Genomic DNA, 16680 nt, shown 5'->3' on the forward strand with positions numbered 1-16680 from the left:
GAGGGAAAGCTGATGGGTGGCTTGTAGATATAGCAAAGCTAATCAGCCATGCTGCCCCAGAGTTCACTGCCAGTTTGAGTTGCCAGAAGTAGGAGACAGTTCTGTTCTCCTGTGTTGGTGCATCAGCCCAGGCTGATCCTTGAGTCATAGGAAGCTTGATTTCCCTGCCCCTCTCTCCCCACCCCATGATTGGTAGATTAAAATTTAAAAAACCAAAAAACCTTACAACAGGACAAAGCTTTTCTAGTATTTATGCTAGTATTATCTCATAACTTAAGTTTTGTTTATTTTGTAACTGTTATCAGTCTGAGAAGCTACTGTTCAGTAATCTTAAAATGAGTGAAAGAACAGAAAATGATAGTAGAATAACTGTCTCCTGAGGTGTGTAACTGAACTTAAGGACTTGTCATGCAGCAACAGACTCTGTTCATCTGTGGAGGTTTTGTCTGGTTTTGCAACAGTATTACTGTGTCACTATGGCATCTACTTGTTGCAAATCCATGTAGTATGACCAGCATAAACATACCTCATTCAGGAGCATAGTTCTGTGAAGCCCTACTTTACATCTGATGTTTCTGCGAGCTAATGGTAGATTGGTAGTATATCAAGGGGTAAGTATTCTAATAAGAAGGAGAAMCAATCCTTGTCTTCTCTGAGCCCTTCTGTGTGGACTTGCAGGATGTTAGTGTTTATGTTGTGGTCTTTTTTTTTTTTTTAATTGGTGTAGTGAATAAAATATTTAACCTCACTCATATTTAGAAGCACTTAATGAGTTTATAGGAAGAACTTAATGAATTTATAGTTCATTGTTCTTTCAGGTGATTGAATTCTCATCATCTAAAATAGGCAGGGGTGTGTGTGCGTATGTGCATGTGTACCCCTGCTGGGAGTGGGCTCTGATGGAGTGACAGATATTGCTAAGTTTCCTGTTAATTCCTGTTTCTTARGCTTTTCTGCTTTTTGAGACGCAAATTGCTAGTTGTTAAATCCACATTTAGCACGTATTTCACCTGGGATAATTCTTCTTTATACTTGAGAAATACTAAGATGTGTTTATATAAAGTGGCTGGGAATTCTGCGTAAGTCAAAGGAGGGAGAATGAAAAATAAATTGATTGCTTGGTTTCTTTGGTTAGATTTCCTGGATTTGCAAAACCTGGGATGGAACAGTATCTGTTGGCAAAGCAGCTAGCAAAACCCAAAGAAAAGATTCCCATAATAGTAAGTGTGTGTGTGTGTGTGGTTTTGTTTGGTTTGTTTTTTTTTTTTTTCCTTCCCCTTCTTTCCCTTTCTTTCTCACCTTAACTTTTAGCCCCAGAGTCTTTTACATGTATGTCAGAAAAAATTGGTACAGAACATACAGTTAAAAACAGAACTTTCGTAAGAGAATTGTATGCCATTTAAACATGTCAAGTCATGGTAGACCATGTTTCAGAATCCTGTACCGCTAAGGGATTTTTTAGGGTCAAGTCTTAACTCCTTGCTTTTTCCATGTGTACTGGGAATCTTTTTGTTTTCTTCTTTTTAATACTCTCTTTTAATACTTTTAATACTTTTTATCTCTCGCTGGACAGCTGATCTACATTACTTATGATCATGAAAATGAGCCTTATTAGGGGAGAGGGCTAAGTAGGGAGAGTAGATGCATACACTATCAGCTGTCATGATAGTTATCTCATACAGAGGAGCTACATTAACAGAAGTTTGCAGTTGTGATGGTCAGGTTGCTTTCTGAGCTAATTAATAGACTGTTCTGGGTATTGGATATTCTAGGTAAAAGTAGCAATAAGTAGCAATCTGCAGCAGTGTCTGTCTCCCAGCAGTTCACTGCTGCAGTATCCTTGTAGGAGAAACTTAGGAGTACGCCTTAAAAAGAGATCTGGTAATATTTGAGTCTCAAACTCTCACTAAAATGAACAGAAACTTTCTAATGGAGGGAGTTAGGATCTCAATTTTCAAAATGGGCTTCTTTCACKTAAATATTTATATTCTTGTTTGCGCGTGGTACAACATGATGTATTTATAATAAAGATAATGTTTGCAATTCCTGACAGATTGGTGATTATGGCCCAATGTGGGTTTATCCTACCTCTACTTTTGACTGTGTCGTGGCTGATCCCAAAAAAGGTTCCAAAATGTATGGTCTCAAGAGCTACATTGARTATCAGCTGACCTGCACTGTAAGTGTGTCTGAAACAGGATATTCTCTCTCATAGCTAGAGGTCACTTTACACATAATATAGCTTGTGTAAATTGGTAGCTAGATTGTAACAATAAGTGATAGCTGTCACATTGTTTTTAAAGAGTTAGTTTTTTTGTTGTTTTTTTTTTCTGTTTCCAATTCTTCTGTCATTATGGAATGTAATTACAAGTTATTATGTAGAACCTTAAATGTAAGTTTACTATTTTGGACACCCTTGCTTCATATCACTCTCTGTAGATGCCTGTGAAAATTTAGAGCTGTGTTTCTTTTACAGAACACTAATCGGTCTGTCAACCACAGATACAAGCACTTTGATTGGTTATATGAGCGTCTCCTGGTTAAATTTGGATTAGCCATTCCAATCCCATCTCTTCCAGACAAGCAAGTAACAGGTAAGTGTTCYCAGTTGTGAATTCATGGGATGAGAAATAGAGATCACTTTTGTGCGTGATTTCACTGTTCCTTACTGTTTTCTTTTTTTCATTATGTTTAGAGAAGTTATAAAAGAATCTTCACTGKTCAGAATTGATGATGAGATATGAAGGTCTGTTGATAACAGAACATGGCCAACAGGAACATATTTCAGAATTCAGATTTAGTCCTCTAATCTAATCTAGTGATTAAGAAAACCCTAGTTATTACAGAAAAGAAAAAAAAATCATCTCTTCTCTCCAGTAATGAATATTATGTTCTGTGTTTGCTGATTACCTGGAAAACTGGTTTCATTTCTTCTGCCTTTTCTGGAGGAAAGGGAGGATCTTAGTCCATGACAAACCTTTTGTTTTGTTGTTAACAAAAAGGTTGCAGCTGTTTTTCTTGATACTTGATTAAAAAGTATTTTTCATTTGTATAATTTTCTGCCACATCTGATGTTAGTTCAGCTTGATCAAACTCTCTGAAGGGGAAAGTGGGATTGAACTCTTAAACATTCATGAGTTCAGCCACTGCACTGAGTGTCTGGGAGAATGTGTGTTTTTTCAGTGGYCTCTGGTTATCCTTTTACAAGTATATGCTAGAGTGTTTGTGAAGAGAAGATTGGGCACCAATAGGAGGAAAATGCATTACTTCTGCTATTTCCACTTGTGTGTTTTCTGATAAGATTTTTACACAGCATTTAAGACAACCAGCCAAAACCAAATATACAAAAGCTGGCATGTAGCCAATCATGTGTCTGTGGGCATCACTATAAATGCAACAGCTCTACTGTGTTTGAAGAAAGCTAAGCATTGATGTAAATGCTGGGAAAAATGCCGAGGAAACTGAAAAGTGAGGAAGTGACTTCCTCCCCTTTGCTGGCCTCATATTTAGAATTCACCAGTATTTACTTACATGTGTGCATGTCAACTAAAAAAAGAAATCTGAAGACCTGATAGGGTCTCCAGATTTCATTGTAACTGTATCATAAAAGACTGAGTTTGGCATCTCAACGGGAGAAGCTGATTTGTTAGTCTTGTGCCAAAAAAACTTGCTCTCCCGTCCCCCCCTTTCTTTGGGGATGGTAGAAGCAGCTTTCTTTGAAAAATGGAATGAATCTTTCATTTTGTTTGGGAGGCTTKTTTCTGAAGACTGTCTAGAAAAGTATCTTTTTCTGCCCATTAGTCTTGGATTCCATGCAAATAGATTGGCTTTGCTCAGAGGATGATCATGATTTTGCTGGTAGTGATAYGCGTAATGACTAGATTACAAGTTCCAAATGTTACACTCTTTCTTCTATAGTGTCTGTTTTGTTTCACTAGCTAATCTGCAGGAAGTATGCTTGTACCAACGTTTAATTTTTCATTGGCTGTAGTTTTGCCAGTTTCCTGATTTGCAATTAAAAAAAGGGGGGAGGGACACACCTCTTGTGAGCTGCTGCCATAGTAACTATACGGTGAGATTATATTGAGAGAGTACATGTGTTCAAGTTTTGCCCTGTAGCCWGCTGTGGAAACTGGAACAGTTGGTGTGCTAGCAGAATCTCTCATCTCTTTCAGATACATCCTATTCACTGTACGCTTTAGAAGTCCAACAGTGCATTTTTTAAATTAGAAATGCTTCTTCAGGAAGCATTGTCCTTCTCTCAAGAGGACCCAGTTTGTGCTAAAATTGAAAGATTCTTCTAAATACAGTGGAGAAACRGTACTGGTAGAAATATTTCTTTTGGTTACCTACTTTTAAAACAGTTTGTGCTAAATCTCTTCACTAGAAAAGAAATATATTATTGAGTCTTACATGTATGCATTCTATTCAGTTTGCACATATGATTTATCAAGTTTTTTGTTATTTTTTGACATATCCATTTACCTATAAAGAAATGTATTTATGGAAGGTATTGCTTTTTTGAATCTGCTCTTCGTATTTGAGCAGAGTACAGTTTCACGTGCTTTGTTAGCATCTTGTTAGCTAGGACTTAACGTTCCTTTTCTCTAACTCTTCTGAGCATCATCTTGACCAAAGGGTTGAATAAACTCTGTCTATAAGATGTCTACATTCTGAGACTGTGTCTAACTTYTCTCTTGGGTCACCTGAATATGTTGTTTTTCATCCAAAAGTGCTCCTTTTCCCCCACTCTCCCACCCCCGGCAACTGATCCAGATTGGGTGTGAAGATTGTAAGGATTTAGTATTTCTTGATCATCTTTAAAATGAGCAGTTCTCTCTGCAGTAATCAATATACTGTATTTTAAGGCTCTTCTGATTTGTCCAGATAATGTTTTTTTTTCATGTAAATTCTGTATTCATTGTGACAACTCACCAGATAAATCACAGGTCCTGTTTAATTAAAGCAAAAAACAAAACAAACAAACCCCTGAGGTTAATAAACTGGAAATGTAACAATCTTTGTTAAATGTATTATAGGACGCTTTGAAGAAGAATTTATCAAAATGCGTATGGAGAGGCTGCAAGCTTGGATGACAAGAATGTGTCGCCATCCTGTTGTTTCAGAAAGTGAAGTTTTCCAGCAATTTCTCAATTTCCGAGATGAAAAGGTAGGAAATAATGTTCACACAAAAAGATCAGAAATGAGGAATTGTTTTCTACCACCATCACCCTTTTCAGACAGTTCAGTTTTATAGTTGTCTGGTTTGTCTGCCCCCCAGTGGGCAGGAATGAAGAGCTGCAAAATGCTGGATTTACTATACTTAACTCATTGATTAAAATGAGAAATAAACTTGCTTTGTGAAATGTTAACTTGCTGTCCTAACAGACAGGAGTCTCTTTAAAGCAATTTTGTTTCCAATCTTTTAAGTTTGTGTCCTTCAATAGAAAGGAGAGCAATTATAAGAACTCCTTTGACTGCTGCTGTGATCCAAATATGTTGAATTTATTGGCTGCTAAAGTCTTCTGGTACAGCTTTGCTAACTATGGTCTTGTCTGATATAACAGCCCCTCTTCAATTTTCCTGTTATAAATCATTTTCCTATATGTTTTTCTAGAGGTTTACCATCTTCACCTTCTGTAAATAATGGTTTCTCCATGATTAAGACCCAAATTGGTAACAGAGTTGGAGATCTAGTAATGAAGAAAGAACAAGAAAACTCTGTTTTCATCGCATACTTTTAAAYATATATAGACTTTGCTTGAGAAATAAAATGATCCTTGGAGATTTTCAAAATCCAAGTGGGCAAAGCTGTGAGGAACTTGGTCTCACCTCACAGCTGACCCTACTTGACCAGGAGTTTGGACTCAACCTCCTGAGGTCCCTTCCTACCTGAATTATTTTGTAATTCTGTAAGTAAGCGCTTAGCAACATAGTAAGCAATGGTCCTGGTGACGGACTATTTGGATGGCCAGAGCAGAGTTGCATAAATCTGCTAGCTAGTCAGTCGTTCATAGGATCTAGCTAACTTAGGAGGTGATGTAAACAGAACTGATGTTGCAATACATCTGGAATTTTTAGCTTTTTTTTCCCTATCTGTTCCTACTAGGAATTTAATATGGCAATTGAGTAACAGTCTCATGATCTTCTGGATTAGCTTCTAATGTCAGCATTATCACATGTGCAATTAAAGCTGAATAAAATTGCTTTTCTGTACTTCAGTAATATACAAGACAGTTCTGTTCACCTTAGRATCTAGAAAACAAAGTCCACAGGAAGGAGGGATGGAAACTCTAAAACTCTGGCCCCACTGAAACTATTTCATCTAAAAGGCTTTAATGTGTGGGCAGACTATTGCTTAATTGTTCTAGAAGTTACATTCATTGCTTAGGTCTATGTATTTAAAGGTGGATGAATAGCAATGGTGATTTTTTTTTCTTTTACTTCCTCAAGGAGTGGAAAACAGGAAAGAGAAAGGCAGAAAAAGATGAGACTGTAGGAGTTATGATCTTTTCTACAATGGAGCCAGAAGCTCCTGACTTGGACATGGTAGAAATGTAAGGTGGTGGTTTCTTTTTGCTTGAATGTTATGCATCCATATTGATGTTAAACTGAACTACAAGTATAAAACTGAATAGCAAGCATGCACGCATGTATGTATTCATGGTTTTGAAGAGATGCTTATTAAGGTGGAGATGAATAATGGGCATTTTCTTCAGTTTTTGAAAATATGAATGTGGGGATATGTGTGGGTGTTCCCGTCCTCACCAATGAGCTCCTCTAAAATGTATATCTTCTTGAGTTTAGAGTTAGAATGCTGATCCTGAAAAAGCTTACCAAAACTAGTTGCTAAGACAGGACACTGACAGACCTTGTGGAGTTAAATAGTATGTTTCGTTCTTTTATCCCTTATTCTGAACACTTTCAAAATGTGCTAGACTCTCCAAGCAACTTAAAATAACTGTAGGTGGGTTATCAGGCCAAAAAAAAAAAAAAAAAATCTGTAAAATATCTGTAGTATTTAATGCATGCACCAAATCAGTCTAATGGCTAGAATCCATGGTAAGTTATTGCAGATGAAGTTATTTAAATTATCAAATTTCATTTTTAAATGCGTTATTACTTCCAGAAGTCTATGCCAAAGATGTATGAATGGAGAGGTATGTGTGTGTATGTATAGTGCATATACACATACCACTTCCATGGTGTCAAGCGAGGCCACCAGTGAGGCAGATTTCATAGTAGCATCACTTTGCCGCTTCCAGGCCCAACTCAGTCAGCCTTGAGAAGCATGTGTGGGAGCTGGTCCACAAACACACTGCAAACTGGGCAGCTGTGATGGAGCGTGCATCTGCTAGCACATGAAATGTGCTGGGGAGCAGTTGGGCACAGATAGCTGCTGGCAGGGAGCAAGCAGCCCCTGTGCTGTTAGACATTTGGACCCTAAATCAAGATGAGGGCATGTAAGCAGCCTGCAAGGAATAATACCCAGAGGACATCAGCTCCTGAGCTGGCACAGTACTGAAGGCCTAACTACAAGCATTACAGGGGTAGCTCTTGCACCTCAGCAATACAGATGATGCTTCAGTGACTAGGAACTTTTCAGGGTGCTCTGAAAGGAAAAAAGTGTGTCTGAGCATATACACAAGTACAGATATAGCTATACTGTCCTTTGGCAAGTCTGCTCTGTCACAGATACATAGATACTAAACCAGTAATAGTAACAAAGAAGTAATTGTATACCTTTTTTTTTTTTAATCAGGAAGGACTAGTTGAAGCAGAACTTCAGGATGAACAGGGAAAGCAGTTCCTAATTCATATATATCTCTCTATATATCTCTCTATATATATTAGATATATACKTATGTATATATATTTAAATATATATTTAAATATATCGTAACGTAAAAAGTCATCTCATGGTTTCTTTCACTTCARAGAAAGTTGCAGCTGAAGCATGCTAATGTTCAGGTGAAAATGGGACAACTTCTTGAATGGTTAATTATGTACAGCATTTTCAGAAAAACAAGAAGAGTGGAAATAGTACAGTGAGGAGAACAGCTTACTGCATCTTTGAAACTTCACAGCTATATGGCATTATTGGTATCACATTAAGTATTTTTGAGTAAGCCTTTTCCTTTCAATATTTTGTCAAATCAGGCCCTTATCTCACCAGAACAATCAAATAAAAGAAAGCAGTACCTCTTAACTGGCTTGGTTGGATCATCATTTAATAATTCTACTGACCTTGTGATGTGATGAGGGAAAAGAAAAACAGCTCATGCATGAACTTTTTGGCCATTCTTTTTCCAATCACTTTACCTGTGCACTTTTTTTTCTGTTTTTTTATGCTGTTGTTGACTATTGTGATGGAGGGTAGTGATTTGCCCACTTGGTTTCCTACAAGATAACTTCCAGCATACGGATTCAGTGACCATTTACAATTTACTGTATCTCTAATCAGAGTAGATGTAGTAGTGATGGCAGTAGAGAGGACTGCACGTAGAGCTTTATTCTTTATTGAACAGCTTTGCTGGAAGTCAGTCACCTGTTAGAATTACCTCCTGTAAAACTGCACAGTTTCGGCTTATCCATCTAATTCAGTTGTTTCACCTTGTTAGTCTATTGAGGTGTGCAGCTATGATGGTTTCGATTTTTTTTTTCTTAAATAGTTTGCCCCCTTTCCAAAAAAGATAACTTTACCCTTGAAAATAAAGCCTTTTATTAAAACCTTTTTTCTTATTTCATTCATAAGATCTGATGCAGTTTGAATAATTCTGATGGAAAATTACAGTTGGAACATGTATGCCATCATCTTTTGTAAAGTTGTAAGAGTATTACTATGCATACAGTGTTGTATTGATGRAATTTTTAATATTGTCAACATATACAAGTTATGCATATTTATTTCCTTAGAAAAACTGGTCTATTACCTTTTATTCCCCTACTTCAGACTTAAAGGTATATGTGGAATAGTTTGTTTATTCATTGTTATATGAATTTTTATTACTTCCATTATTCTAACATTTAATTTTCTGTCAATGTGAGGTCCTTTTACTTATGTTTAGTGCTCTAGATATGCATTTGATTCTTCTGTTATTCTGTGATCCCATCACAGAGGATACTTAGATAGTAGTAGCCTTCTAAAGTTAGGGAACTATAGTAAGAATGGTAGTCCTGGTCCACATAGTAGATGAAAAATAGCATGATAAATGCCTGGATCTAAAAAAGGAATTTCACTGACATCAGAGTTGGAAAAGATTTCATGGAACTCACTTATTTCTGTGGTTCTCAGACATCATTTGCACTGCTAAATATTTCACTTGTATGTTTAGAGCTAAACTAAACTAAACTATTTGTTAAAACTGGTTTTTGTTTTTACTTTTTTCAAATGCCACAGAGAACAGAAGTGTGATGCAGTGGGTAGGTTCACCAAAGCAATGGATGATGGCGTTAAAGAGCTTCTGACAGTGGGACAGGAGCACTGGAAGCGGTGTACAGGGCGTAAGTGTCCCTTCTGAACTCAGCAGTGGTTTGTGTTGCTTTTCTCTTTACTGTTTTTGTGGGGTTTTTTAATAACTCAAGGAACATCCTAAAATTCAAGGAAATCCTAAATTGTCATGAGGTTTATATGCCTTTCTGTCTGCTTTCAGTCTCTGAAAGTATAAAGTGTACAACTCCTTTTCTCCTCCCCCCTGTATTTTTCTCATGACAGAGAATATCTGTTCCCTGCCTGTATGTTAAAATCATTGAAGTAGTTCTATTCATCCAACTAAAAATCCTTGTTGGACCTATTCTGATAATATTTTTCATTCATCTAGACTTTAGTAACATGAGCAAAGTAGATCTTTTTGCTCAAATTATAAATGGTTACATTTTATTAACCCCTTATGTAGGATTCTTGCATTCCAGCAGAAATGATTAAAGATGCGACTTTAAAAAAAAAATGATTCTAACTTATTCTTTAGCCCAATTCTTTTTCTCCCATCTTGTCTCTTCCTTCCCACAGATATTTAGGGTTGCAGAACTTCACACCAAGTCCCTATGTCTCTGCCTGGGCTCTAATTTCCTAGTCCACAGCAGTGTTCAGTGTTTGTGGCCACCACAAGGCAGCTATTGAAAGAAAGCAGGTACTACAGATGAGAGTCATAATAAGAAACACTTCAGGACAGGCTGTAGTGTCTGGCTTCCAAAAACCTATCACACAAATCTCTTCAAAGTGCCAATTTTTTGTATTTATTTATTTATTACTCCCATTCAGTATTTTGTCCCCAAACTTGGAGTAAGTACATCTCCTGAGTTACCTCTTTGCCCCGTTTCTCAATCTCACATTGCAGTTGAACATCTGGGTCTGACCAGACAGAATGGGAAGTGGAGGAGCAGTCTCTTCYGGTGGTGAATGCATTAGACCTTTGTACCTGTAGGATATGGTTTTAAATTAAATTCCTCTCCTTAAGTAAGGAGGGCTTACTACTACACATCACTGACAGTCTTGCTACAAAGGTCAAAATAGTCTAACCTAGGGTCTCCTCTCTCAYAGGACTTTGCTCTGATTCTGTACTGCTCTCATTTCACCAGTAAATGATACTGAAGGGAAAGTGGAGGGTGGAGAGGGAATAAGGTGCCTCAGAAGCAACTTTCTAAATAGTGCTGCTGTTTAGTTATACCRAGCAAGTAAGATGAAAACCCTCAAATTAAAGGCTGGCTCTTTATACTTACGGTAGAAATTCTGTATTTTCTCTGCTACTAAAATACAACATAATCTCCATAAATTTATGACACTAGTGCTTTGGGTATGGAATGACTCTTCTAATAACTATAGTTGTTATCTAGTGTAAACACAACAAATCAGATGTGGTCGTGCTCGCAAATTGTTTGGACTTCCTGGACATTTATACTGAGTAGATAAAGGAGGCAAGTAAACCTGGACGTACAGAACTTAAGAACTTCAGTAGTCTTTTATATATGAATAATATAATACATAACTTTAACTTTCCTGTCAACACTAGTCCCAACTCCTAGTGAGAAGTATTTTCGGCACTTCCTGTGCAGTATCTATATGCTTTCTGTTCAGTAATATTTAAAATGACTAATAATCGAAAATTCTTACGTGCAAGTAAAAACCAGACATTTTTCATCAAATTTCCTGCTGGGAATGCAGTAATGAATTAATGGCTTATAAGAACTTTAATACTCTGAAATGTACCTGTTACATAAGAAATATCAGTTGTCAAAAAACCCTACCTTCTTGGCAAGAATTTGATCAAACAAAATCAGTAAACTGACATGGGGTTCTCCACCACCACCATGTGAGGGTTCCTCTTTAAACAGCTGGCTTGTGTGTCATGCCAGTGGAAGTGAAAACTGATCTGATACTCAGAGAGCATACCCTCTGAATAAAGATGTTTGAAAACAAAAAGCAAATCTTTTTTTTTTTTTTTTTTTTTTTGCTAGTGAGAGTAGTTTATGAAGAGTAGTTTCACTTTTCAAATTGCTTTCTCGGCCTTTGGGGTGATGGTATTCAAGTAGTTAATAATTGAACACATACTCATAAATCACAGCTTTTTGACCTCATTGTGARGAAGCAATTTATACATACACTAATAAATAGACTCTAAATTTATAATCCAAGTACCTCAATTCTTATTCTCAGAAAATCTTGGTTTCTAGTCTCTTTAAAAATAAATTCCATGGTTTGAGGAGAAGCTAGGTATCATAGTTCTGTACAATAATCCCCTCTTTAAAATGTTAATGAGTTCTCTTCTCCACATCACTTCAGCATTTTTTTTTTCTGGGAAGATACAGGCTTCTCACAGAAAGGGAGAAAAAAACTCGCTATATGCATAAGTTGGAAGACTGTAAGCTAGGAGTATAGTGAGATTTCTATAGCAGTCATACACAGCCTTCCCAGCTGTGGCTTTGAAGAAGCCAGATTGCAGTGGCTTTATCCAATTGTGGAACTTTGTAGGGGAGGGGATAAGAATGTGACTAAATGTTTCACCTAGGGGGAGGGGGAAGTTTTGTTTTGTTTGGTTTTTTTTTATTATTTTTTTGGCATCTGTTTCTGTCAAGTTCTAGAAATGCTGCAGATTTAGTCACATTTACTCTTTTGCTTTTGTTTCCTTCTTTTCCCATCCCTTTCCCATTGCAGCACTACCCAAGGAATACCAGAAGATAGGAAAAGCATTGCAGAGCCTGGCATTGGTCTTCAGCACAAGTGGATACCAAGGTACTTCTGTGTCTTCATTTGCACTTTTCTGAACAAAACATATTTCAGTTAGATCATGCTATAGTTTTTGCCAAAGGTCTTAATRTTTTCGTCTTTGAATTTTAAAATCTTAAACATGTGAGTCTATTTCTGAAAAAATATTAAAACCTAGTTTCCCCACGTGCATTACAGGATTTTTGTTTGTGTGGTTTTTTTTTCTTCTTCTTCCTAGTGTGCAATCTTGTTTATACTTACTGTGCAGCTGTGTGATGGCTTGGGGAGGGGGGRGAGTGTTTAGGTTGATCTCATTAATATATAATCTGGTCACTGCACTGACTAACAAAATATGCTGCAGCATCTTCTTGTGACCTATAATTCTGTGTTACATCAAAGGGAAGAGAGGAAAAATGAGCCTTGAAAAAACCTGCCACCAAAACATGTGTGACTTATTTCATGAAACAGTAACTCCACGTGAGGATGGAAAGTTTTTTAAAAGATTCCTGCATGCTATTATTTGAGATGGAAGGTTGATTGCTATAGCCTATTTTTGTCCTTCACCTTTTCTTCTCCTTCAAAAGTCCTAAAATACTGGAGCTTGCGTTGTTAGGTATGAAGGTTCCAGGAGGGGCAGAGAGGGAATCAATTGCCATTTCTTTTTGTAGACTTCATGTTCTCCTAAAATGTAGTATATAGGCCAAACTTATCCAGCTTTGATATGCTAAATTCTGCTAATGTGTTTTCCAAGTAATTGGAAAGCATTTTCCATCTCAAAGGGACCTGATTGGGTCTGTTTTCTCCAGAATTCTTAAGCCTTTGGTTTTTCTTTCTTTCTTTTTTTTTTTCTTTGCCCAACACTTAATAGCTAGATTACGCTACTCCAAAACCTTAATTGTTACAGCATAGAGACTTCAGAAGTCTTTCTATTTTAGGCCATTCAGTTAACCAGTACTGACTTTGCTGACTACTAATCAGTCCTTTGCTTTGCACACTTAGAACTTTTTTTGACCTGTAAGCCATATATTAAAGTGGAACCAGTTCTGAAATTCAGGATGTCTGCTGCTCAGAACACTAGAAGTAACTATACTCCCTGTAGGTTGTTCTCCCTCTTTGTCCTGTATTTCAACACGATGATTGCTTATTTTAAATCAGAGAGTAGTGTCTTGCCTAAACTTTACTTTTCGGTATGAGAGCTGAACAGAGGAGTTGCATAGTTATATGTTCTTAGCATGGGTGAGAGAATTGTAAACCCTAGTCAAATACAATCTGTAGCAATAGTTCTTGAGAAAGAACTGAAAATTGCTTGAACTATAACACACATTGTTTTACCAGGGTGAAGGGAAAACAATACGGCTTAAAGTTAGAATGCAAACTTTCAGTTTAGCGTTATGAAGGAAAACTTCAGTTTGATTTCCAGCATCTTCAAATGGTATGAAAAATAGATGCCATGATACCTGGGAGCAAGACAAGGATGTTACCTTTTGCTATTTCCTAGTTGTACCTGGTTGCACCCCAATGTATTGCTGAGGMAAGTGTCATCTTTCCCACTGACAACCTCTGTCCTGGTCCCATCTATTTTGCTTTTTTTTAATTTCACTGGTACAGCAGCGTATTTCATTCAGAATTAAGCATATATGGAATTTTTTGCATTTAAAGTTCAGCTCCCATAAGAGAGAACAAGTGAAGTATATATATTACTTTAAATGTCTTCATCACTATTACCCTCAATCTGTCTTGCTGCTATTTTTTATGTGCAGTTTCATTTGATGGCTGTTTCAAGTAGTGATCTGTGGATTGAGCAGGCTCTGTGCAAGCACCTGGATGTAAATCAATAGGATGCAGCTTTGCTTATCTCAATAGTAAAAAGAATATTCCCATTCCTCTGAATAAAGAAGTATTGGCAAGGCAGTACTGGTTAGTGCTTGTCTTGAGATGTGACACTGTATTGGAGTCCATCAGAGTGGCCTTAGAGATTCAGCAAGCTTTCAGCRGCTACCCTCAGCCCATCTGCTGGTCTAGCAGCCTACTTGTGACTCAGATGTTCCGATGAAGGCCTGCATGCACAGATGATAACATCATTTCTGAAGGGCACGTAAAACCAATTTACATTTTTCATCCGTGCTACCTTCTTATCCTGCCAGCCCTTACGTGGTGAATATCTGCTGCCTTCTCTCTTAATTTCCAGCCTAAAAAGTCTAAGGCTGCATCAGTTAAGATCCACTTGCTAAACTGACCTAATCCTGCTATTTCTTTTATGCTACAGAATGAGCCTTATCATTTAGTTGCCACCCACAATGCATATAAGGAATCTGTACTCAGTTTTTGCAAAAGCAGGACTACATTAATGATGCCTCAGAAGGTTCTTGGTCATGGGCCTATGTACTGTTTGAGCTGTTCTAAGAACATCAGCTCTGAAAATATGATCCACGTCCAAAAACGTATATTGGACAGTTCCAGAATTTGGCTGGAAATGGTCTTGCAGCCTGATACACCTTGCTTATCTCATTGCAAAGTATGATGCTCTTGAGGTTAACACAGCCTTAAATAGCATGACTTTCCTTTTGTGGTGCCAGATCTGGGCAAGTCTGTCTTCTATATTAAGAAAGTAATGTCTATGGTATGTCCTTCAACCACAGTGAGATCTCCAAATTCTACATCATCCCTCAGGAATTTTCTTAGGTAGTTACATATGAGYTTCACTATCCTGCGAGTCAGCAACAGACAGATCTTGCCTTCTAAGATGCTCACATGCTAGGTGTTGCCAGTCTGAGGTGCACTTTTCCCAGAAAAAAAAATTACTTGCTACAAGTAATCTGCAGTACATCAAACTTTTTCCATACTCCTCAGATTCTGTTAAAATCCCCTTTGGGCGGGGAACGAAAGTCTTGGTTTAAAAAAAAAAAATCTGTGGCCCTAATAATTTGCCTTACAGAATATTAGTTCTCTCAGTTTATCTGATGTGTTCCCTAAAGTGATAACGACTGGCATTTACAAGCCAGTGAAACTGCTAGGAGGCACTGCTGAATACCTCCAAAAGACTCCTAATGCTTTCACAACATCCTTCTTCTCTCCATGACCAATATTTTCATTGCTTTAGGGACCTGCGTACTGTCTGCTCATGGCTGAGTTAAAACAGCTGCAGAAGATTATTGGCAATTTTAACAGGTCTTTTTACAAGTGTTTTTAATCAATTTTTTTGAGGATATAGATAATGGAYGCTGCCCTTTTTTTGTCGTAAATATGTCTGCAGCAGGTGGTGCTTTCTGCTTTTCTGTTGATTTAAAAAAAAATGCCCTGATATCCTGTGTCCTTGCACTGGGACCTGTTACCCAGCTCAGCCTTCTTTGCTTGGGTTAAGCAGCTCATTGCCAACTTAGCATCTTGCACAGGTCTTCAGAAGCTGAGGCTGCTGGAGATGGCTGCTTTGCTATTGAAATAGCAAAGCTCTGACTGAAACCCATGCCAGAAGCATCTAGTGTTAGCAATCTGCTGATGGAATTCAAGTTACCTTGACGGGTGAGCATGGCAGCTGCATGCTGTAACTTCTCAAAGACTTGATGTAAGGCATGACAGACTGAGCATGACGTGACACTGCTGATAAACATGTTTGAATTTGGAGGTAGAYGTGACAATGAATCCTAATTCTTTAAGGCTGCCCTGGCACTATGTGTGAAAGACTGTATAAAGGCCAAAGAATGCAAATACTCTTCTACCGCCTGTGTGCCTGTCTGACACCCACCATCTAGACCAACTTTTAAGCTATTCTTTAGTCCCAGCTCTTTAGGAATGTGAATGTCTCTGCTAGCAGTAGAAACTCTGAACRTATTTTGTGCCTTCTACAAGCTGACTCTGTGCCCTGCTGTCCTCCAAATGGGAGAGGACCAGGGYTGGAAGGGTTTGTCTGGATTTTTTGCAGCTCCAATCTGTGAAAGTTYCTTGGGTGAATTCTGCATGGACAGGAGGAGTTTCTTTCTACGCAAATATAAACAGGTTCTCCCTCTTTTTGCTCAGATAGGAAAAGTAATTTTCTTTTATATGATGTTATAAAATGAATAACACCTAGACCAACTTGGCTTGTGAACCTTAATTGAAGCCATACCGTGTTTTGTTGCAAAATCTAGGAACAAGTTGCCTAAGCAGCAGGTTGTCTAAACTCAAGATTACTCCTGAGCAGACTTGGAACCTGCAATAATGAAATTGTTTAAATCTGCCTGAAATAATAAAATTGATCTCCCTGAAACTTCTTAGTGTTGCAGCAATGAGATCCCTTCTGAATTACGTTCCTTTTAAGTCTCATTGACTTCATGAGTTTCATACTAAAACTTTTTATTATTTTAACCAGACAAGTAAGCTTTTAAATAGAAAGAGGAGGAAAACAGCCTTTTTTTTTTTTTTTTTTTTTTTTTGGGGGGGGGGGGGGTTTTTTTTTTTTTTTTTTTTTTTTTTTATATTTTTTTTTTTATTAAAAAAATTTT

The 16680-nt window shown here is 37.4% G+C and overlaps 1 protein-coding gene across 2 annotated transcripts in view; it reads left to right on the forward strand.

Annotated features, from left to right (window-relative positions):
- SNX9 (sorting nexin 9) overlaps window positions 1-16680 on the forward strand; it is a 46143-nt gene that overhangs the window by 18625 nt on the left and 10838 nt on the right. For both annotated transcript variants that reach the window (XM_085297997.1, XM_085297998.1), the window contains exons 6-12: window positions 1136-1220; window positions 2054-2179; window positions 2477-2594; window positions 5040-5170; window positions 6454-6557; window positions 9401-9504; window positions 12152-12229. In XM_085297997.1, the coding sequence (XP_085154123.1) occupies window positions 1136-1220; window positions 2054-2179; window positions 2477-2594; window positions 5040-5170; window positions 6454-6557; window positions 9401-9504; window positions 12152-12229 (746 nt within the window). The remainder of the gene's footprint in view (window positions 1-1135; window positions 1221-2053; window positions 2180-2476; window positions 2595-5039; window positions 5171-6453; window positions 6558-9400; window positions 9505-12151; window positions 12230-16680) is intronic.

The sequence above is a fragment of the Rhea americana genome, unplaced genomic scaffold, assembly GCF_003343005.1.
Source record: "Rhea americana isolate MKP2758 unplaced genomic scaffold, rheAme1 scaffold_134, whole genome shotgun sequence".
Taxonomy (NCBI): Eukaryota; Metazoa; Chordata; class Aves; order Rheiformes; family Rheidae; genus Rhea; species Rhea americana.